At 40.8% G+C, this 24,697-nt stretch overlaps 1 protein-coding gene across 1 annotated transcript in view; it reads right to left on the bottom strand.

Moving 5' to 3' along the window:
- Window positions 1-16,024: 16,024 nt before the first annotated feature.
- The window catches only part of enpp6 (ectonucleotide pyrophosphatase/phosphodiesterase 6), a 30,405-nt gene continuing 21,732 nt past the window's right edge, over window positions 16,025-24,697 (bottom strand). The window contains exons 6-8 of the mRNA XM_079167113.1: window positions 20,902-21,039; window positions 20,151-20,274; window positions 16,025-17,926 (exon numbers count right to left, since the gene is read on the bottom strand). Coding sequence (XP_079023239.1) covers window positions 17,721-17,926; window positions 20,151-20,274; window positions 20,902-21,039 — 468 coding nt within the window. The 3' untranslated portion in view covers window positions 16,025-17,720. The remainder of the gene's footprint in view (window positions 17,927-20,150; window positions 20,275-20,901; window positions 21,040-24,697) is intronic.

Here is a 24,697-nt window from a genome sequence, read left to right as displayed (position 1 = left end):
TCAAAAGTCTCAGCTTGCTGGACATCACCTGTTAGTATAAAGCAGTTATGTATGTTGATTGTTCTGTGTAGTAACTGCTAAAACAGTATATAGTGACAGTTAGATGTAGTACATCCTGTATAAGATGAGTATGTAGATCTGGGACAGAGATGGGTGCTCCAAATACACAACAATTGTCTGATAATAGAGTGTTTTTGGACACAGTTCTTCCAGCAGCATGCTACATGATGTACACATAGTACCATTAGTGGTCAGATCCTCGGTCACCATGCAGGAACTCCTCTGAAAGACAAAGGGAAATCAATCGTAGAGCTAGTGCTTTCTAGAAGATCATCTATGAATGCTCTTTACATTTTATAAGCTCTCTCACAACTTTGTATCACTGCTGTACCGATTCAGTTATACAGCTTGCTTAAGCCTCAAAATGTCGCAAAATTGTTTGTTTTATAAGACCGCTTCAACTTTTCAAAAAAAGATATGGCCGACAATTACCTGCAGCTAGGAGTAAACTAGAGGGGACTGTTTCAACGCTTTAGCTCTCTCCTTTTGGACTTAACACCCCCTGAATCCTGTCTTTGCTGACCTCCAGTCACTTCGATGCGTTGATGTAACAGTGTACTCAAGGACTTTGTGACACTTGTGACCACACCCATCAGTGATCCAGGAGTGTGGTCAGAGGAGAAACAGACTTGAAACTCCCAATCATAGAAGTTGTTTATTCATTTATATTTGATCATGCTTTATCTCTTCTAAAGTATGTACTTTATGTCTGTGGCCTTAGTGTTTGTATTGTGAATCTATAGTCCATGATCTGTAGTCCGTGATCTGTAGTCCATGTTCTGTAGTCCATGTTCTGTAGTCCGTGATCTGTAGTCCATGTTCTGTAGTCCATGTTCTGTAGTCCATGTTCTGTAGTCCGTGATCTGTAGTCCATGTTCTGTAGTCCATGCGACCAAAGCTAAGATGATTTAAAGCTCCTGGAGCTGCAGGGTGAGCTGTAATTCTCTCTGGGTTCCTCAATACAAGCAAACCCCCCTATCAATTATTACCATTAATAGACAGAAACATGTTTTACTGAACTAACCTGCTCTTTTTCTGGACAGATTGACTCAGAATTCTCCTGGTCTGGAAGAGAGAGACAAACAAAAAACACAATCATCAGACAAACAAAACAAATGACAGCATCACCAACATGTTCAAAAAGAGCCAGACTGGATCTTGGATTACTTTCCACGGATTCTCAGGAAACATGAAGGTAATGAAATGCCATGTGTTACACCCCCAGAAAAAGGGGGGATGAATAATCACGAGAGTGATATATAGTTTGTTTCTCAGCAGAAGTTTAATGTCCATCGAAAAACAACAGGGAAAAAGATCGCGGGTATTTTCAACGCAACTTGGCGGAGACCAAAGCAATCGATCTCAGTCTCAAGATCAAGACCACTATGTAGATCACAGTTTAACACTACGGGCCAAATCCCAATGTCCCATCTAAACCTGACGTCACCTGGTAAGTGGTTGAGTGTGAGAGACTGTGAGGGCTTGAGATGGTGGAATGGGACAGCACTTTACTGCAACATATCACGTTACCATGAAAACGACAACAAATATGATGTATAATTGTGTATTCATTTTATACTTTGTACTCCCTGATTTGAACGTCTTCCAGGATCTTTACTCACAAGATGAGAAGTAATTTCATATAATCTATTTACTCGTTTTTGTCAGCTTCAATGACAAAATCTAATATTTGATGAATAAATAAATAAATATTCTCTGATTTCATGTTTATTGTTTGTTCCATCTTTAACCCTTAATGTTTCTGTGTAAATCTAATACTCCAGGCTGAACACACGTGAGCCGTCCTCTTTGTTTACCTTTTTTTTGTACGTTTCCATGCGTCCACTGGTTACCCCGTGTTTAACGTCACATTGCAATGATTTGTGGGTAATTCCCTTAGGCTAAGTCAGCATACCATGCTTTATGAAAGGGTTCATAAAGGGCTCAAAATGTCTGCAAGAGAGCCTCAAACACTCGATGATTTGACAGTAGGACATCCCTAAACCCTCACGGACTTCACGGGAGCGCGCCTCAAAGTCCGTGAGTCCGTAAGGGGGGACATTGGGATTTGGCCCAACACTACGTATCTCAAACTACACAATTCAGAACAAAGCAAACGGTGCAAGAAAACACAATCTTATTATTTCAACCACATATTCATGTCTGATGAGTTTTAACTCGTGTTTTCAGTAAATCGTCAAGTTATCTATGAATGATCCTCTCAATCACATCACATTCAACACAATAGACCATGAAACTATTTTCCTTAACTTATAAAAGTGCATGTTTTCCAACTTGTCACATATGCGTAAGGGTTAGAAATGTAAACTGATTGAAGGGAAGTCTTTTGAGAGGTCCTACCACCCCTTTGTGTTTGAACCAGAAGCATAGAAGATGGAATCTAAATAAATCTGTCTTTTTATGTTGGTAGGAGTTTTAAGTCCTCCACTTAAGATATTCACTGTGTCCCAATTTCCCAATACACACTACACTGGGATTTGAGTGTGTAGAGCAAACCAGATGATTGACACCAACTTCACCAACAGTGAGCCTTCGTCAAATACAAAAGCTCCTCTCATTGATCATGTCTAGGCTATAAAAACTGAATCATCTCTGATCTAACAAGTACAACTTTAAACTATTGGATGTATGGATTTGAGGAGCTCGCTAACAGGCTACACAGCAGAGAAAAAAAGCACCAGGGTCACCTTGAAGACCTTGAGGTCTGGGGAGCAGAGCTACTGTTCCTTCACTAATGACACATGATGTGGATGTAAACAACCTCACACTCATTGTTTCACTTCAAACCCAATGTGCTGGAGTGCAGACACAACACAACATAAAACGTGCCACTGTCCTATACTTTGTGAGGGAAATATTGAGTATGTTAATAACTGTGTGTGTGTGTGTGTGTGTGCATACCTGCTGTTAGACCAAGTTCTCCACCAGGATCTGTCATAATCTCTGGGTTGTTGTGATCCATCACAGGCACTGCAGCTAAGCTGTGAACAGACAGTATGGACATTGTTAGCTGCTTGGTAAATGGTAAATGGACTGTGCTTGTATTTCTCTTTTCTAGTCTTCTGACCACTCAATGCTCTTCAACACTACATGTCCTCATTCACCCCACTCACACTCATGCTGACACTGATGGCAGGGGCTACCATGCAAGGTGCCACCTGCTTACTGTGATTGACCAGAACCGTATCCGGCCTGATCCGTATCTCTACGTCACTCCTCCGCATTCCAAATATGGCAACTTCTGTTCATTGCTTGCAAAAAACAACAACAACAACACAACTAAAAAAGTTATTATTATTAAAGTGTAACTTTACTCCCAGGTCTGAGCCTAAGTCCACCCACTGCATAATTAAAAACAAATGCAAAAGAGTGAGGAAGAGGCTGAGCGATGAAACCATTATCCACTTCTGAATGACGAAAGTCTTGACACAGAATCGACAAATATGACAGTAGCTTGAGAAATAGCAAATTATCAAAGGTCACTGAATTTGACGGATCTACTGTTTATAAGACAGGGACCAACCAGTGTAACGTTAGCACTATTACCTCCATTTGCACTATCACCTCAAGTCCACTGTCATTGTTGTTGTATAGGTTTATGTTCATATATATATATATATATACTTTTGGATATATATTTATATGTACATAGTCGTTAAATGTTTATACTTACATCTGTTCTACTGTTTTTGTTGTCCTTGTTTTATGTTTTTTATATTTCTCTTGTTTATTTGTAAACTTGTGTTTGTACATTGAGACCAAAGTGTAAACCGGAGTCAAATTCCATGTATGCGTAATAAAGCTGATTCTGAAAACATGTTGGAATTAGCAAGCTAACGTTAGCTAGCTAACTAACTAGTGAGTCAAATTAAACAACGCTAAGAAGGAGAAAGGAGAGAACAGGCTTGTGCTTTGCTATGATTGTAACGCTAACGTTACACTGTGGTTACAGAAAAAGTAAAAAGAATAGAGTAACAAATGTAAATATTAAGCATTGATGTGTTTCAGTCATATCATTTAGTTTATAGCTGAAAAACACATTAAGTCTGCAGTTACTCTTTAAGTTACCAAACTTTAAGGAGAATTTTGAGGTACTTTTACTTGAGTCTTAATTTCATTTCATGCAACTGTACTTCAGAGGGAAATGTTTTTCTCTTACTTTACTTTATACGTCACTTTATCTTACGGTCTTATCTTATCTAATGGTTAGATACTGATCCAGATTTCAGATTCAAAACATATAATGAACTTATAATATATGATGCATTATTGATATAGATAAAACCACCAAACTGTATATAAAGTAGTTCAAATTAACTTCACCTCTACCGACAGTAACACCCACAGGGACCATTTACTTTACGGTATTTTCCTTCATTTATTTGAGTATATTTGAATAGAATCATTTTACTTCTTGCGGTGTATTTTTAGATAATTGCAACGCTAAGTTCACTGAAGTAACGGATATGAATACCGCACCTCTCGGTTGGGAGGTACAGTAGCTGATATGTGTCTTCTGTACCGTTACCAGCGGCACTGTGTCGTCACGTTACGGGGCTCCACAGCGGGCACAGCCGTGTTTACGTGGGACGAAGCAGGAGCTGGGAGAGACGTGGTTCCACCGCTGTTTGTCACAACCCCAAAGCATCATCAAGACATTCTGACTGAACATTAGAAATGGCGTCCAGACGTCCATCCCCGGGGAACCCCGACGACTCCACAGAAGAACCGTTGGACCACTCACTTGTCTTCACGAGAAGCCGGTATTTTTACATTCAGTCAGAGTTGATCATCCCACAGAACTATAGTCTCAACAGCAGCAGCAGGTTTAGCCCATTTCGCTCCAACTAAAGGGCTTTTTTATCCGTGTCCACTATTTGTATTTATCACATTCCTTCAGTGAAATGGCCGCCGACAGCCAAGTATCTTATTATTGACTTACTCCTTTTGTAAGATGTACCTGTTAATCCACCGCTCACGAAGGCAGTGTGGTTTAAAATAGCATCTGCTAGCAAAGCCTGAAAACAGTAAACACAGGATGTAAAATCAGCCAATCAGGAGAAAGCGTTCACGGTTGTTATGGAAAAGAGGCCGCCTGCTGCTTCTTCTTCTGTTCATGGATTTCCGGTAGACTACATGCCGTGCGGCCCGTTACTGCCATCTAACGGGTTGTTGTCAGACTGCAGTTGAGTGTTTCCTTTTTTCAGAGGCGTATTTTGCCGCTGAGCTGAGTTCAATGGTTTGACGATCTTTGACGGGTTCTTCGTGGGATTGAGCTGCCTGTTCTTTGTGTCCAGGCGTGACGATGCAGCACATGAAACCTGGCTCTTCGTTTCATGTGATAGTTGCTTTCCATGAGTAATTGTTCCAACACTGTCCCAGTCCAGTCATAACAACCGGATGCCTCCTCCTCTCTCTAAATAATGTTATTTCTTTATAACAGCCCTTCTTTTCATTTTCTCACTCTTTCTGCCATACAGCTATGATTATCAATAGGGTGCAAATAAACCAAATGTAAATACTGCGTATGTGTAAACAAGTTAAAAATCATAAATAGAAACTGGTTCACGATAAGGTCAGGGGGGCCAACTTTAGAACTTAGTTTGGAGTGAAGATCGTAGAATGACTTTAGATTTTACAAGACCACCCTGAACAGGATTACACTGAACATTTCAGAAAACCTCTGACGAAAAAAAATTATGAGTTTTTTTCATGTGTTACAATGAATTCTCAGGTGATCGTAAAATCAACAACAGTAATGAAGGCTGTCACCGACCTCTCTCTTAACATTTAAACTACTGAGTGGAAATTAATACTTACTCTTTAATTGTGCAACTACAATGTGTATTTATGTCTTCATAGTGTTGGCTACATTAAATCACCTGCTTCTTGATGTCTCCTTTCTGCTCTTTTTCTGCTTCTTGATGTCTCCTTTCTACTCTTTTCTGCTTCTTGATGTCTCCTTCCTACTCTTTTCTGCTTCTTGATGTCTCCTTTCTGCTCTTTTTCTGCTTCTTGATGTCTCCTTTTTACTCTTTTTCTGCTTCTTGATGTCTCCTTTCTACTCTTTTCTGCTTCTTGATGTCTCCTTCCTACTCTTTTCTGCTTCTTGATGTCTCCTTTCTGCTCTTTTTCTGCTTCTTGATGTCTCCTTTCTACTCTTTTCTGCTTCTTGATGTCTCCTTCCCACTCTTTTCTGCTTCTTGCTGTCTCCTTTCTTCTCTTTTTCTGCTTCTTGATGTCTCCTTTCTACTCTTTTCTGCTTCTTGATGTCTCCTTTCTACTCTTTTCTGCTTCTTGATGTCTCCTTCCTACTCTTTTCTGCTTCTTGATGTCTCCTTCCTACTCTTTTCTGCTTCTTGATGTCTCCTTTCTGCTCTTTTTCTGCTTCTTGATGTCTCCTTTCTACTCTTTTCTGCTTCTTGATGTCTCCTTCCCACTCTTTTCTGCTTCTTGCTGTCTCCTTTCTGCTCTTTTTCTGCTTCTTGATGTCTCCTTTTCCTCTCTTCTCTTCCTTCTCTCTGTCTCTGTTCTCTATCTTTTCAGGTAGAAACATAAACCACACAAGAGAGAAGTTTGAGTCAAAAACGTTACATTTTGGTTAACCTTATGTAGCTGGCAACGAAATGTTCCTCATGGGCTACTGTAGGGCTGGGTAGGCCTTAACCCCTACTACTTCCTGGTTGCCAATTTGTTTGGTCCACCATAAATAGGTCATACCATGAGCAGCATCTTTCCCTCTCTCTGACTCCCAGGCTTCGGTAGATGTGGACTTTGGCTTCTTAAGTTGAGGCATATTTGCTGTGGGTTTCACCCTTTGTCTTGCTTTGCTCTAGGTCCAGCTCCGAAGAGATTCCCACTTCCCCGTCAAGCTTTCCAAATGGGTGTTGTGCAGTGAGTAGGCAGGAGACGTTGACTGCCACTGCTGTTTTGTTTAATTTATCAATTTAGTTCTATTCATGGTTTTGTTTTGTATGGCTTTGTTTTAAATGGTTTTATCTTTTATTATAAACTGGTTCACCAAGTATATTCGATATATACCTTTTATTATTTTTAACATATGAAATTGTTGAAATAAATGTCTTAATCTTGGGGTAATCCTTGGTCTCAATAAATCATTCACCGCCACATGTACCCTTAAAGATAATCTGTGGGCTTTTTAGTGGTTTGAGCTGGTGTTAGAGGTGCAGTGCACTGTCAATTCGAAACCCAATCCGGGCCTTGCCGTGGCCTGTGGTCACACTTTTATATAACCTAGTTCTGTATTATATTGGAGGTTTATCTACATCAGGCATGTCCAAAGTCCGGCCCGCGGGCCAATCACGGCCCGAGGTCAGATTTTATACGGCCCGCGCCTTCTCTCTTAAAATGCATTATTTATGGCCCGCCAGCACAGTCAAAACGGAATGAATAAATCATACAAATTCAACATGCAATTCCTCTTTTCACCTCATGGTGGCAGCACCACTCTGTAACTGTCTGGCTTTTTTTAATTGTCTCTGACCCTTCAACTGTCATGGCTACGGCAAGTAAAATAAGGAAAGTCGATACCGAGGGCCGCCGCTTTCATATTTTTTCACCGAAAACCGAAACAACTGTGTCTGCCTAGTTTGTCATGAGACTGTTGCCTTGTTTAAGTGATATAATGTAAAGAGACACTACGAGAAAAAACATGCTAATACTTCAACAAGCTATCAGAGAGCGACCATGCTAGAAAAGCGAAGCAACTCCAAAATAACTTGGCCACACAGCAGCGGTCTTTTTCGCGGGCCCACGAGTCAAATGCATACCTGCAAACTTGTTGCTTTTCAGCGAAATTAGCCGTTTTGAATGAAAAATATATCATCCACGTGATCCGTAGATGTTTTCTCATTAGGGGGGGGGGGGTCATCTGGCCAGCCAGCGTTTCTCAGATTGGATTGAGACGAGGAAAAAAGGTGATGACGTGATCTTCGCAATAAAACATCTTTGACGTGTCGAGTCTTGGCCAATCAGCGTTAAGATGTCTACACCGTCTTTCCCTCCGTTACAGTTCAGACTTGCTCGGTTAAGGATAACGTCCACTGCATGCGGAACTTTGTTAACATTCGTCATTATCGCGATTTAGGAGGAAAAAAAACGTAACGCGATGAAACATGCCCGGTTCAGTTCACGCGGTCACTCGTTAACGTTAAACCGGAACACCGGCGGATCTGCTGGCAGGTTGTTCTTTTTAACTCAAAGTAGAATGAGGATGATTTCGTGGTGACAATAACTTTTAAGACCACGATGATGAGGCCCAGATACTGATGAGATGATGAGGTCAAAGAGCTTCAGGGAGAGGACGCTGTTTGTGTAGCGCAGCTTGATGCAGGGCTGAGATGTGAAGGAGCTGGGCCTGGATAAAGGTGGAGCTGGGCATGGATAAAGGTGGAGGTCTCTAAACAGACGTGAGTACAGCTTCCTGCTGTCGCAGTGTTTTAGAAATATTGATAAAGCAGGGTATGCTAAATGCTGCCTCTGTTCCAAGGAGATGAACTACAGTAACAAGGGCTCACGTGCCCTCTCATCACACTCCCAGACACTGTTCACTGTGATGACCACAGCCAGGGTACTTCCGGTCCCAACAGGGCCCTGAAGTAATGATAGAGAGGGTTAAGGTGCCTGTATCTTCATTTCAGCGGGTTGCTAATGCAGAGGTGTGTATAGATCACAGCTATTACTTTACTCTTCATTCTAATTTAAATAATTGAACTGGATTGAATGCATATTAATTGCAAATAGAAGATAGGCCACAATTCTAACAGCTTTACAGTAACAGTGGAAGTTAATACAGTAACGGGGTTCAATGAAAACTAATCACTTTATTTGTACAGGCGATGGTTCTCGCTACTCTTGCTATCTTTGTTTTTAAATGACAAACTTTTGAAAATGAGACCTCGTTCTCAATGGATTTTGTCTACATAAAAGGTTAATAATAATAATAGATTGAAAAAAAACTATCCAGCTGTTCAACCAGAGCTGAAATACTGATTAATAACTGAATAATAAATTAGTTTTTTGCTTAAAGTAAATGTCTTACCACTTAATTTTCTTCTCAGAGTACACCAGAATGCCACATTTTAAAGATCATATTTAAAATAAAATTATCCCTGCTGTGTCATTGAAAATATAATTATTAAATAATAGTGTATGTATAGGCAACTTGTATTGTTTAAAATAATGTCAGCAGGGACTGTTGGCCCTTGGGCATCTTCACATTATCAAATCTGGCCCTCTTTGAAAAAAGTTTGGACACCCCTGATCTACATAAACAATATTTCTAATCATAAGAGTCACTGCTGGCTTTCAATAAATGTGCAGTCTCTCTCTCTCTCTCTCTCTCTCTCTCTCTCTCTCTCTCTCTCAAATTTACATACAACATTTCTGCCTCCCTCATTGGTTAGACAAAGTAGTGTAAAGCTAACTACAAACTACACTAATATGCTAATTCATATTAGCAATATGGTGAAAATACAGAGACAATTTTCAGAGTATAGACCAGGGGTATTCAATTAAAATTCCGAAAGGTCCAGATTGAGAAAATCTCCTCATGCAAAGGTCCGGAACATTACAATAATATCTAACTTGCGCTATTTAGTGTCATATATATATTCAAGAAGCCTAGTAGTAGTAACAAAGTATCTGTGTAGTCAACAACGGTCAAATCAAATAAAGAAAGTACACATCAATTACATTTTAAAATCTAATATATAATTACGTTTTCAAATTTAACTGGACGGCTTATAAATAATACATAGAAATACATATATAAATGTTGTTCTCTCATTTCAAGTAAAATAAGGGATCCATCTAAAAATAAAATACACAAAAATGAATCTTTGAAAAGCTTGCATCAGAAATTGCTTGATTTTAGAAAAATGTATGAAAAGGAAAAAAGGAAAGTGTGGCTGGAGTGAACTTTTTTCTTCTCTTTGTTAAATCCATTTCACATCATAACGGTCTCAGTGAACTTTATAATAAACAATCTCTACACATCTCAACATCTTGCCCTAAGTTCAGACTGGAGTGTTTGGTCTAAAGATGTATGTTTGGTCTCGTAGTGGCGTTTCACATCGGCGCATTTAATAATGTCCACGGTATCTGAACATACGAGTCGTTTAGTAGCGTCAGCAGGAAGAATGAACAAATAAGAGTTCGTCCATTCTTTGTTAAAAGCTCTGTTTTCGTGGTCCACGTATCTTTTTAGAGCACGCCATGTACAATTCTCTGACTTACTTCTCGCCTTCTCTCCATCTCCCGTGTCTGTGTGCAAATCTCACTCGGCTCACGAACGATGCGTTTCAGAATACAGATATTCGATTGGCTGAGTAGCGTCACGTGAGATGATTTACAACGTATGTGATTGGTCGGTGTAACAATAAAGTGCAACGGACTCGGTGTGCAAGGTTCCTGTGCAACATGTTTTTCATCGGATGACGGATTTCAAAAAACGTACATGAAAAATACAGATCTAGGTTTGCAAAGACTTTTACACTCAAGTACACTGAAGAACATCATGTCACAGAGTGCATCGAGCTTTCATCACATCAAATCATTCAGCTTAACATGCTGCTGACAGTTACTATGAGAGGAAGACGTGCCAAGTGGTTTGGACATCACACAGTAACTGAACTGAATGTAAAGCCTTCGTCTTGATTCTTGACCAGACATTACGTTTTCTCTCTCTTTGTGTAATGTTCGTTGGGACTCTCTCACCTCCAGAACACTTGGATCTCTCTCTGGACCATGGTGGGCACATGAGAAACAGGGTCTGTTGTGGAGGGCCGGACCAATAGACTGAACTGGATCCTGCTCTATATTATTATAAAAAGCAGTACATTGTAAGGTTCTGATAAGCTGTGAGTGGTTAGAGTAAACATTATGATCAATGGTGGAATGTAACCAAGTATATTTGTACTGTACTTAAATTCAAGGTACTTTGCTGGAGTATTTCTATTTTAATCAACTTTGTACTTCCACTCCACTATATCTCAGAGGGAAATATTGTACGTTTTACTCCACTCCACTTGTCTGGCAGCTTTAGTCTTTGCACATTATCATTTTTCAAACCCTTCCTAACTATCCAAACTGAACAACAGAGTGTAAAAGAGTTAGAATGAGCTCCACCTGAAACATCTGCAGCAGGAATAATGATACAAACTAATGCATATGTAATATCCATATATAACAGTAAAACACGGACAGGGATCATGTTTCTGATAAAGTAGTACTTTTATTACTTCTGTTTGTAGTAATAAAATATTACATCATATGCAGATGATGTGTTTTTGGGCTTTTTTGCCCCGTCTGCCTGGTGGACCTGAGTGGGGGAAAGAACTGGGAGGAAGTGAAGGAGGAAGTCTGCGCTCGGTTGTCTAAATGGAAATGGTTGCTACTCCAGTTGTCGTACAGGGGAAGAGTTCTGGTTGCCAATAATTTAGTTGAGTCAACTCTTCGGCACAAACTTATTGCTCTGACGCCACCGAGAGGCCTAATAGAGGACGTCCAGAGAGCCAGCGTAGACTGGCACTGGGTCCGGGCAGCAGCTCTGTACCTGCCTGTTGATGAAGGAGGGCACGGACTGATTGACATCCAGTCCAAAATTGCCTCCTTGAGACTCCGGATAGCTCAAAGACTGCTTCACAACTGTGGCCCAAGCTGGCTCGACACAGCTTGGCTGCTGCTGAGGAGAGCAGCGCGGTCGGGCTACGACAAGCAGCCGTTCCTCCTGCAACCAGAGAACTTGGACCTTACTGGACTAACATCTTTCTACAGCTCTGTGGATAACCCAGAGAGTTTGCCGCAAACCGAAGTCTGTGTGACCAGTGGCATGACGGCTTTGAGTGCAGTTTCCCCTCTCTGTTCCCCCCCCCCCCCCCCCCTCCCTGTGGGAGAGTGGCAGTCACTTTTAAAACACTGCACCTGGACAAGTTTCAGGATGCATGAAAAAAAGCCGGTAGACGGCGACGGCTTTTTTTCAAAGTCAGCTAAAGTCAGCTAAATTCAGTTCAAATGAATAAAGGTGCTTACCAGGATTGCGGTGCTGAACATTACCTGGAGGTTCAGGGCCTCTGTTGCACCGCCAGCTGTCGAACTGGTCTCTCCTCTCCAGATAAAGACTCACGTTCCTCGCCCACTCCGGCCCAGGGTGGTCCCATAACGGGCGACGCTGACCGGGACTTACCTTTACAGGCTCACCGGGTCCCTGAGGGAGTTTAGGTGGACTTACCGGAATAGATCCACCTTGTTCCTGGTGCTTCACAATGCCTGGAGGTCCAGGGGCCTTGTTGCACCACCAGCTGTTAAACTGGTTCCTCCACTCCAGATTCAGCCTCCTGTTCTTTGGACTTACCTTTACAGGCTCACCGGGTCCCTCAGGGTACCTTCTTTTGCCTCGCCTTTGGGGTGAGCTTGGGGGGATGCTACGAAGGACCCCAGTAACCGTGCTGCCAGGGTCGTAGTCAGGTGGGGGTCCAGGTGAGGGTCCAGGTGAGGTGCCGATCTGGGAGGCGGGTCCTCTGATCCTGAGGATGGTCCGTGAGACTCCGGGCCGGTTAGGGTCCGGGATCTGGACGCTGCTGTACACGATCCGTCGGGCCATCTGAGGGTAAAAACACACACAACCCTCAGACCACTGACGCACAACATGGTACTTTCTCACATCACATATCACACTAAAAACACTAAAAGGATCAGTAGCACAAAGCAGTATGACTAGACAGAAAGTAGATGTCATACAATAAACTATACGCTATAACTATATGCAGAAAAAAACACAGTAAAGTGCAAAATGTTTGCAATTGTTTCACAGTGTTGTTACTGCAGGAGGCCTTCCATATGTCTACAGGCTGCTGGTATCAAACCAATGAACACAGTCACCACTGAGAGTTTCACGGTACACAACACAGTTTACTGTCACGTGATTAAAATGACACCTGACCTGCTCTGATATTCACAACACCATTTTGTTTTCATAATTATTGAGCATATGAAGGATTAGGCTGGATAATGTACTGATTTCTGTCCGCTGTTTATTGTAAACATTAATATGTGCCTGCACGTAAAAACGTGTGTAGATAATTACAATCAGCCTGGAAGCTTAGCACAGTTTAAACAGAGTACATCTACACTCAGATACATTTTACACAGCGAGATTTACACCAGACTACGTTCAAAAAAGTCAATTTAAAGCTGTCTTGCTGATTGACTAAAAGTGGGAAACATGTCCGCGCCTTTTCTATAAAATAATTATCCTTTTGTGGTTGTTTCACTCTCTGCTGCGCATCATGTTAATGTTCAGGGCACGAGGACATAAAAGTGACACGTTTTTGAGCGAGGTTTGGTGTAAAATAGTCTCCTCATATATGAAAAACATCACGAGTATGTAGGAAACGTGTGAATTGTGAACACATTGAAATAATACGGATTAAATATATTGTCATGCGTGCATCACTTATGATCCATATCCCCTAGAAGTTGTATAAATATATAGAAACAATATTTGTATTAGCATTTCTCAGTGTGTGCTAGCTTAATGCTATACGGTCGGGTCTAAACAGCTAACGTTAGCTAACAAAACAAAAGCGTTGGTTTAAATTAGACCAAAACGTGTTTAAACTTGGTCACAACAGTCAAAAGTCAACCCTAGTGGATGAATTTACACTGATAATTGAAAATATTACCAATATTAGCAGACATATTGGTGTATTTTGGGGATCCACAGTCTCAATGGTAAAATGCATTGAAGACCACAGGGGTTTAGAAAGTGTATAAATCTCACTTCTTTGCAGCAAATAGTTCTCACAACTTGACAGTAGGTCACAAGTAGAGTTCCTGATGCAATTAAAATCACAGTTTGAAGGTTTCTTTTGAGAGATTTCGTCGAGTGAAGGTAGATATTTCTGCTTTTCTGACTGACTGAACTTTCGTTTCTGGACAGACGGAGTGAATTTTGAAAAGATGCGCATTTTGGTAGACATGGTAACAACAGAACGTTCAGGTCCCTGCTGAGAACAGGTCTTACCTCAGAGTCTCCATCAGGTCCGGATCAACAGTCCTCCGCTGCATAAACAGACATTAAATACAAGCTCATGAGGAATATCCTTATGGACATAAGCTAAAATAATAAAGCTAGCTTTAGACTCACGGTCTCCTGTCACATTTGGGAGTCACGTGACCTGCAACCATACTATAGTATGTCTTATAGCATGTAAAAAGATGCAATAAAGTATGTTATGTGGAAAAAAATGTATAAACAAGTCATAGTACAGTATGTCAGAAAAATCATAAAAAATAAATAAATATTTGGAAAAAGTGATTGTGTAGCATGTCGCAAAAAGTAAAAAAAAGTAATAGTATATAGACCGTCGCCCAAGCATCACCAAAGTGTTCTTTCTGCTTTCTCTCATCAAAGTCACATTCCTGTAGTATTTAGACATGTCCACATGCATATATATTCATGAAATTTGACACGTAGATTCTTTGATATGTATGAATTAATATTACTTACACTTTGATGGCGATTGCCGAAGAAACTGACAGCAAAAAGACTGGAAAGTGCATCACGGCGGAAGCGTTCGAGACAGGAAATCTTGATGTTAATTCCTACAGAAACATGTTTTAATGATCTGATCGATAAATTAATACAAGCGATCAGTTTGTCCAAGGGCAAATTTCGAAGGCCCGCAGCTCTAATATGTTGGTTCACGTCACCATTCTGTTTCCATTGCTTTCAGTGATGCACGTGCACGTGTGTGCGTGAGAGAGATGATTTACAGTAACGGGTTGGTATTCATTATTGGACTTCTGCGTGGTTACTGATGTGTAGAATATTCCTATAAACTGTCAGAAACTCTATATTTGTATGCAGAATGCAAACGCTTTATTGTTGATAAATTATGTATATTTGAGTTTCCACCTGCTCATAATACGTTATTTGTGTTGTTTTGGCTGATGCACACATTCAGGACCGTTACATTTAAAAAAAAAAAGGCTTCATATGCCGGATTCTTACCAATACTGTTAATAACAACTGTTTACACAATGTGTTTAGGCCTTTACACAAGAGGGCGTGGCAAAAAACGATGCAAAAATGCTAAATACTTGCCTGTGTGTATATATATATATATATATATATATATATACATACATACTCTGAGCCACAGTGTATGGCTTCAGCGAGAACTGGAGGTGAGTTTTAATATCTGTCAACAGTAGTTTACTATAGCTAATGTTTGCTTCAAGGGCTAGAACGATAACGGTTACTTGGAAACACGGTCAGCAGCCCCGGGTTTTCTCTCTCATTAGCTATCATGGTCCAGCTCAAGAAGCAGTGAAGTTATCATCCAGATTTCCACCCCTTGAATATCAAACATGTTTGATATAATATCGGAGCAGTCCCGATGAGGCTGCGAACGGTTCAGAAGGTTTAAGAGAGTGGACTGGATACATTACCAGATAGTCTGAGTCGAACATCGGTACAGACCAAGGTCTCGGACCAGATTTGCCCTCTGATCGATTGGAGGGGTGAATCTGGATTAGACTCCTGAAGTCAAGACCCGGCTTGACTCAAAAAGATGCTGAGCTTTTTTCAGTGCGTGATTTTCACGTTCTATGTGAGTATTCACTCATTAGCTCCCTCCACCACCCCACCTCCATATGTGCTATTTTGTGTTGTTGATTTAGCTAAGATGTATGTTCATGATTCATTGAGAGCTCCCACAAACAGCTGAGCCGCTCTGCCAAATCTAACTGAATAACCATTTAATATAAATGATAAATTCCTTTTGTCATTAACTGAAATATATTGACTAGCAAAAGCTTTGTGGTTTAATCCCAATAGATTCACCGCTCTTCCTCATTCTAAAGTGTTAGCACATAAGAAGTGGTTAAGCACTATGATAAAATCCTGATGGACACACAGTCATGTTTTCCAAATTAAAGCAAATTTATTTATAAAGCACATTTCACAAAACGTGTGTCATACAGAGTCGTAAAGATCCAACGCAAAGACATGAATAGCTGAGTTCAAGGTCCAGCTTTATCTTTACACATTATACAATACAGGATTGCGCAATGGAATAAAGTTGTTGCCCAATCCAAATAAGCATCTCACTTATAATCAACCATCATACAGAGTGAACCTACCAAAACCTATATGTAGCCTATCTGTGCCTTGCCAAAAAAAAGAAAGTATAGCTTTCATTATTCCTCCTAATTCCTATTCTAGCTGTTAGACATACTGAAAGCAGGCAACATCAGCATACTGACTTTATGAAGTCTATCAATTTAAAAGTGCTCTTCTGTGGGCGACTTCTGTGGGCTAAGTGGAGAGCAGGGTCGTCCTTCAATCAGAGGATCGGCGGTTCGATCCCCGGCTCCGCTAGTCACATGTCGATGTGTCCTTGAGCAAGACACTTAACCCCAAAAGCTGTATGAGTGTTAGCTAGTGTGAAAATGGTTGAAAAGCGCTATACAAGTACAGTCCATTCACCATATCCAAAATGATTCCTTCTTATCTGGATACACAGGGGCTTTTTTCTATGCATCACTGTTTTCTGGAGAAACTTTGATCTTGGAACAAAAATGGCAAGAATCGAGAGAAGAGGTTTGCATTCAACAGCTTCAAGCTTACAAATACCCAGGAATCAGCAATGCTTCTTTTCACAGGTCTGTATCATTTCCTTGAGCGCTTCCTGGAAGTTCCTGGAAAGAACTTTGTAAAAAAAAGTCCAGCTGACATGTTGTATATTTAACTTTTAATGTTTCACTATGATTGACAACGAGTGGTTAGCGAGAGAAATTGCAGAAGATAACAGAATTAACAAAGTGTTGTTATGCTGGACATTCAAGGTATGTACCATCTCAGACATCAACATGTTGATCAGAGAGCTGGAAAAGCAAGAGACGATGTGAGTTCAGAGTTCTTATGCTGCTTTCACACCAAACACGGCGCGAATTATTCACGCGAGTAGATTACATACAAAGTCTATGCACAGACGCAATGAGACTGGAGTGACGCAAATTTGCGATGGCGCAGCTCGTTTGGCGAATTTGCGTCAAACGACAAAACGCCCCAAACGCGTGAGTTGAAATCTTTGAACTTCGGCGAAAAAATGGCGTGACGCTGCGGCGCGATAGCCTATCAGCATTGAGCTGTTTCTCCTGTCATCACTGACGTCCTGCCGTTGTTGAATCAGGAAATTAATACTGTATCCGCCTGTGTTCACCCAGAGCTCTACGATATCTCATATCAATAGAAACCGGACCAAACTATGTGTATACATGTGTGTGTGTGTAAACCATATGGTACAAACAATCGTGGCGCGATTCGCGTCGCGTTTGGTGTGAACACGGCATTACAGACCCAGAATGGAAGTCCGTTGTAAGGTTCTGTGGTCATGTAAAATTATTTTTTTCCCGGTCCAATTGGGAAGTGTTGATGAGGTCCTAGAAAACTGTCCAGGCACTTTAAGCCCTCAAGTTCTTGGTCCTTAACAATTTCAAGATTGACTTTTATTTCTCTTCCATTACTTTTAGATGCATTACTGTTCTTATTCTTTCTAGCAGATCATTTCTAGATACAATCAGATGCCATGAACACTGAACTCGTTGATGCTTTAGTCCCATAGTGCAAGCAGTATTCCTAACATTCCCATACAGCAGAGGGTTGTGGGTAGGGATGGACCATCAGAGCCATTCAGGAAGTACTCAACCCGAGACCAGGACCCATTATTTGGCAAAGGTTTCACTCCCAACGTCCAGCACATCACGTTGTAGATGTCCACCACTCGAATTGGAGCAGCCCGAAAATTTTTCTTGAAGTCTGAATGAAGTTAAGTAAATGTAATTAGATCTAAATCTCAAATTAGCAAATAAATGTGAATGTTAACAGCGGAAATGAATTGCAAAGCATTACTGAAAATACAGAAATCCTGAAAAACTGAATTGTAAAACTGGCAGAGTTGAAAGCTGAACTGCATTACATACAAGAAACCAAAATACATTCTATAAAAGCCGGAGGCTAAACTTTAATACTGTCAAAGGTAAAAATCTATTAATTAACTCGTTAGACAAAAAGTAATATTTGTATGGAAAACATCTTGTTATCGTGTGTGTAGTTACTCTATGGGACTTTTATTTTGGAGGGAGTTGAGACAGAATCAGGCTGTCTCTGGTAAATGCCCTTTGGCCTGCTGACCTTGTTTTCACTATATTCTGAGAGTCCTGATTGGAGTATAATGTTAAAGGAGATCAGGCAGGTAGAAACCGAATCACCGAGCCAAATTCCTTGTATGTGTAACGTTCTTGTCAAATAAACAGTTTCTGATTCCGATTCTGAGATTTAACAATTTAAAATATATGATATGAATAGGTAGCCAATGAAAGGAAGCTAAAACTGGTGAAATAGATCCTATCACAGCAGCCAATTTTACATAATGATTACTATGTCATCATTGATGACATTAATTGTTCCATTTAGGCCCTGGTTTTGTACTTGTTGGCTCATTGGAATGGCTGTGACAGACAAATTAGAATGGGACCTTAATTGACTTATTAATTACACCTGTGTTTACCCTGCTATATAAATATCAAATGGCTGCTGGGAAAATTAATCCAATTTTCTTAGTTAAGTTTCTAGCTGCAGCATTCTGAACCATTTGAAGACATTTAGTACTATTGCCAGCTTTAAAAGTTTAAAAATACCAATAATGTATGAACGATGTGGAACATTGTAAGGTTTGAATGGAGGTTTTGGCTGACAGTACAAGTACTCTAAGTGGAGCAACACCTGAACAATGTGCAAGTCTTGACTGTGTATGTGTTAAACTGCACAAATTAGCTCATCTAAATCACCTGTCTGTCTAGCAGCAATCAAAGGTTGCTGTGGTATGTTAAGTGACTCCTCAGTCACATGATCTTTTTGGTTTTGATCAGAGTTAACATCAGTGTGGGGCAGCTGCTTGGTGTTCCTGTCACTTTTAGGCTCTTATGGCCAAATGAGTAAGTCCGTTGGGTTCCATAGTATTATGTCTGCGACCAGCACCAGATTTTCTACGTTGTGACCAGAAATTATGCATGAAAAGTGAAAATTGTGGGAATGTGAGCAAGTTTAACATATTCTTTCCCGAAAATGTTAAAGCTCCTCTCCACATTAATTGTGAGGTTACTCACTCTAAGCAGCACAATACACACCTATTACAAACTCAGAAAATGTCTAAAAACAGCTGAGACATAAGCTGTGATAATGTGAAAACTGTAAAAGTTATCAAAAAGCTGACTTACACTTTAATAGTTCAAAGTCTTGCAACCTGTTTAACTCTTTGAGGCCTTAAAGCTTATGTTAAGATACTGATATCGTACAACACTAGACGGCCTAATGAATCCATTGGTACCAACCGTCTCATGCTGAATAATGCCCCAAAGTTAGGCTACATTTTGGTATGGTGACTTTCAAAAGGACCCCCTTTGACCTCTCCCCTCAAGATATGAGAATTAGAATGAGTTCTTTGGGTACCCACGAATTTCCTTTTCCCCACTTTATCCTAATCCCATGCAGTTTGGGGTAAACTCCATACAGATGTGACCTCTAGGATAATTCCCATGAAACTTAAAAAACACAAACTAGAGACCTTGTGTATATCTGCATTTCTGAGCAGTTTCCAGAACAGAAGCTATCCTATTGCCGAAAAATGCAAAGCTTGAATCAATTTCCACATGTCTAAATGTTTTTTGTAGTATTCAGATGTAGTTAAGAAACGTAAAAATAAAAAAAAGAATGATTTGGATGACAATAGTGTCCTGATATTACAATTTACTATTTTGAACTTCACAAACTATTGGCCATACATTCATATTCTCCGTCTGCCTCAAAAATCACCCAGGACCCAGTCCAACCTGGGTTGTTGGTCATGTCTGCTTTAGATAGTGGATAACAGGAGAGGGCTTGGGTTGCTTTAGGACAGATTGAATTGTGAAGCAGAGAGGTCATAGGAATCAAATAATAAACAGATTGTAGGCCTACTATTAAAATATGAAACATTTGTTACCAGGTCCTGTTGCCAAGAAAATCCCTCTCATGTCGAGGAACTCGTTGTCATAACCATGCCAACCATTTTGCCATAATGACGGCTCCCCAGAGTCGTTGCTCCAGTATGGAAGTTTTGCCTTGTTCTAGGGACACACAAACAAACACGCACACACTAAATGATTTAGACAAAAGACAGAATAAAGTAAGATTTTATTGGCTGAAACCATACCAATCCACATGTGATCCAGAAGAGCTACTAAATGCACCTTTTGTCAACTGCTATTTCTAAAGTCAACAGAGGACTTTCAATTTTAAAGGTGCCCTTTTAAAGTTTTCTTTTAAACACACCTAAGTTAAGGTTACATTCAGTGTTAAGGGTGTCAAACTCATTTTCACCCTGGGCCACATCAGCATTATGGTTTCCCTCAAAGGGCCGGTTGTAACTGTATAAATGTAACCACTCCCTAACATAATGTTCAATAACTGTCTCTGTATTTGATTATCGTTTATTCAAGTGTACAAATATTGTACATGCAGTTAAATAAATGTAATGTCTATCTCAAATGTAGGGTAACCTGCCAAAGAGCTGCTTCTATGACTGTTGTGTTTAAGTATCTCATAATTTTGACTTTCTTTCTCATAATTTCGACTATGGGGATATTTTTATTATCTTTTTTTTTTTTTGCTGGCGGATTAGCGGGCCACATAAAATGACGTGGCGGGCCTTGAGTTTGACACCCCTGCCTTCATGTGTGTATAAATAAAGTTACCTGAGTGATAAACCAGCCAGGATCAGCCACCAGTGTCAGGGGGGAAACAAACTTCCCTCCTTTGAAATGGAACCGTTCAGGGATCTCCTCTCTGGCATAGACACGCATGTTACGGATCTGGGACAATGCGGCATACACCTGGAATAAGACACACACACACACACACACACACACACACACACGTTAATTGAATGGTTTTAATAACAAACCATCAACATATCCCTCAATAACCCAGCAAGGCCGAGATCCTCCTTGTGGCCCTGGCACCGCAGTGGCTAGTCTGTGGCAAGTGTCAGTCAGGTGTCACAACAGTGGTAAGCGAGCGGCACTCGTTCGGCACCCGTCAAGAAGCTGCCGAGCTGAGCGGGCGGAGCCACATTTCCTGAGAACACCCATTGCTGTCACGATAGGTCAGCCGCCGTAAATCAGTTTTATCATCATAGTATGGATTTTAGTTGAGTCACCTGAGCCACCTGTTCTCTGTATACATCCTTGGAGTAACCACATTTTTTGTATCTCATAAACTTTATTGAAGTATGATTTTGTTGGTTTTGAAACAAAAGGGAACATAATACACTCTTTCCAAATTATTACTTTTATAGTAATTTACAGCAATCGGCTAAATTAATTGAAATAAATCATCCGTTTTATTATCATTTAAAAGTATATATATAAAAACGTTTTAAAATTAAAACCCATAAAAAGTCCAATCCAAAAATACAAGTCTGAAAATATCTTCACTCTTCCTCTGCTTATATGTAGGTGTCAGTAGCTGCCACAAGCTGCCAGTGCCACCAGTAGTCAGAGGAGTGCCACCACTAGTCAGGGGAGTGCCACCACTAGTCAGGGGAGTGCCACCATTAGTCAGAGGAGTGCCACCACTAGTCAGGGGAGTGCCACCACTAGTCAGGGGAGTGCCACCATTAGTCAGAGGAGTGCCACCACTAGTCAGGGGAGTGCCACCACTAGTTAGAGGAGTGCCACCACTAGTCAGATGAGTGCCACCACTAGTCAGAGGAGTGCCACCACTAGTCAGATGAGTGCCACAGATATCTTGCAAATAGGATTTCTAGAGAAGGCTAATGTGTGACCCTGTCCCTGGTTAGGCTTCTCCGTTAAAAAAATATCATTGCCAGAGTGAAGATAAAATGGAGCCTGAGATCAACAGGCGTCGTACCGGACCATTGTAATGGCAAAATACGTATTAAGTATTGTAATGATTAAGTATTATAATGGTAAAATATATTCTAGTATATTGGGGAGTTTTAAAAGATGTTGTACAACTGATGTGAATAGTTCAGAGATACAGAAAAAGAACACTGCAGTCCGACAGAGGTATTTAATCATTTCATGAAACCAATGTCCTGTCTTCCAAGGTTGTTCACATGCACACACGAGAAGAAGAAACAGGAAACCATTGTTTCCGACCTCTGTATGAACTGACTCCCAGTTGAACGCACCTGTAAGACTCCAGATAATGAGCAGAACAATACAACGTGTCCAAAAACCTATACTCCCTTTCCTATGATGTAACTAAAGGCGTGAATTCTTGTATGCAGAAAATATGATGTGCCTTGTACTTTTTTGAAAGCTGTCTGCACAGTTCACTGAGATACGTGTCTGTGTGTCCGCTCTCCTGTTTAAGACTCTGGTGCTAGCCTACAGGGCAGTGAAAGGAACAGCTCCTTCCTATCTCCAGGCCATGGTCAAGCCCTACACCCCCGCCCGACCACTTCGCTCTGCTGCCCCGTCACTCAGAGGTCCCTGCGGCCGATCGACCCGGTCACGGCTGTTTTCTGTCCTGGCCCCACAATAGTGGAATGAACTCCCCACTGACCTCAGGACAGCAGAGTCGCTGCCCATCTTTCGGCGCAGGCTGAAAACTCACCTCTTCAAGAAGTACTACCCTGAGCCTTCCACTTAGCACTTATTGTATTCATACTAGTTTGTTGCACTTATTGTATTCATACTAGTTTGTTGCACTTATTGTATTCATACTAGTTTGTTGCACTTATTGTATTTGTTTGTTTCTGCACTGTACGTTTGCTCTGGTTTATGCTCTTAGATGCTTGTTTAACAAAGAAGATGCACTTATGACTTCTGTTGACTAGTAGTTCTCTTGAATACCTATGTTGACTACACTTATTGTAAGTCGCTTTGGATAAAAGCGACATTATGTAATGTAATGTAGAGCGAAAGGGTGATAGTAGAGCTGCTGCTCCTTCCCTGTATCTGATCAGGACGCCTCCTGGGGACCTGCCAATGAAGGTTTTCTGGGCATGTCCAACTGGTAAGAGACCCCGTACAAATCTATGATGCATCTCAAACTGGAATGATCTCGCTTTCCTTCCTGCAACTCCTTACATATGTGCTATATGTAAAAAGCAGATTAGGAGCTATGCCAACAAATCAACATTCTACAGGGGAAATCTAGAAGTCAAGTTCCAAGTAAACCAGTTACTTAAATGCATTGATGGTTTTACTTTAAATCAATTATGCTGGAGTAAAAAGAGAGAACAAAAAGAGATATGGTTCATTTCCAAATCCTACACTATTTATTTTTCTCTTTCTCTCCCTTGTCTCTATCTCTGCTTAATGTCACTGTTGTCCAGAGGGTGTAGAAAGCTCTTGGAGTCACCAGCTGCATACTTTCACTGACTAGCGGGACCTTTTAGCAGGAGGGCATAAGACCAATCGGTTCACATGCTCCCCCACTATCCACACAGCCACCCTGACCAACCCACAGATGAATCATAAAAAGACAATCAGGGAGGCTAAAGTCATCAACTTTTATAGAATGGTGCTACTTGGTGACTCTGGCCATAATTATTATTCCACCAATTTATCATGAAAACATTTTACCTTCAAAAAGTATGCTACTATTGATGGAGTCCTATTTCTCACCTTACCGAACAACAACTTATTTTAAACCAATGCATTTTTTGTCCTCCTTCCAGGAAAAAGGCTGCGTAGTATTAAGAACTACTTGTTTCTGTAACAGCATGTATCCTGAGGCAGTGAGGGTTCTCTCAACTCCTCATCATGTCATGAACTAAACATAAACCATGTCCCTTACCATGTCACTCCATGGTTTAGGGCCAAAATACATCTCTGATCTGCTGCTACCTTATGAACCATCCCGACCCCTTAGGTCATCTGGGACTGGTCTACTTTCTGTTCCCAGAGTCAGAACTAAACATGGAGAAACTGATTCAGACACTCTAAAGGAAAGAAAGTTAAGTGCTTTAAACTATCTAGATAGCAACTAGCTGCCTACATAGTGTTTTCACTGGCTTGTGTGACACGTGCAAGCAACTAGCCTCAAGGTTAGGAAATGGTATAGTTCACTTTAGGGGTGTCTGAAATCGTATTACAAGATGCTTCCAGGCATGAATATGGGAAATGAAACTTAGCAGAAGTTCAGTCAGGGAGACTCTCCTAACGCTCCTATTCATTCACAACCTCTCTCTCTCCGGTTCTCCAGCTCCTACTAAATCAGCTGAGTATGGACCAGATTTTGACACTATCTCCCTTAGCCAATCATATCTTTGCTGTGAAACTTAAAAACAGTTTTACTCTCTGCTGCGTCAGTGGTCATTTCAGATAAACCAACCCGATCCTCCTCCGTCCCTTCATCTCCAGTCTCAATCACTTCAGTGCCCAGTCCTGCTCCACATCCCATCATTCAGATCTTCTGCCAACTCTCCTTACCAACAACACCACTCCGGGAGAAATATTTCTGAACTATATAGACCACATCACAATGGGTCTTATCACCAAAGACACTTCACATTTA

Source organism: Pholis gunnellus (assembly GCF_910591455.1).
Source record: "Pholis gunnellus genome assembly, chromosome: 10".
NCBI classification, from domain to species: Eukaryota; Metazoa; Chordata; class Actinopteri; order Perciformes; family Pholidae; genus Pholis; species Pholis gunnellus.
The sequence above is the reverse complement of the archived record's forward strand: the minus strand, read 5'-3'. Positions and strand labels throughout refer to the sequence as shown.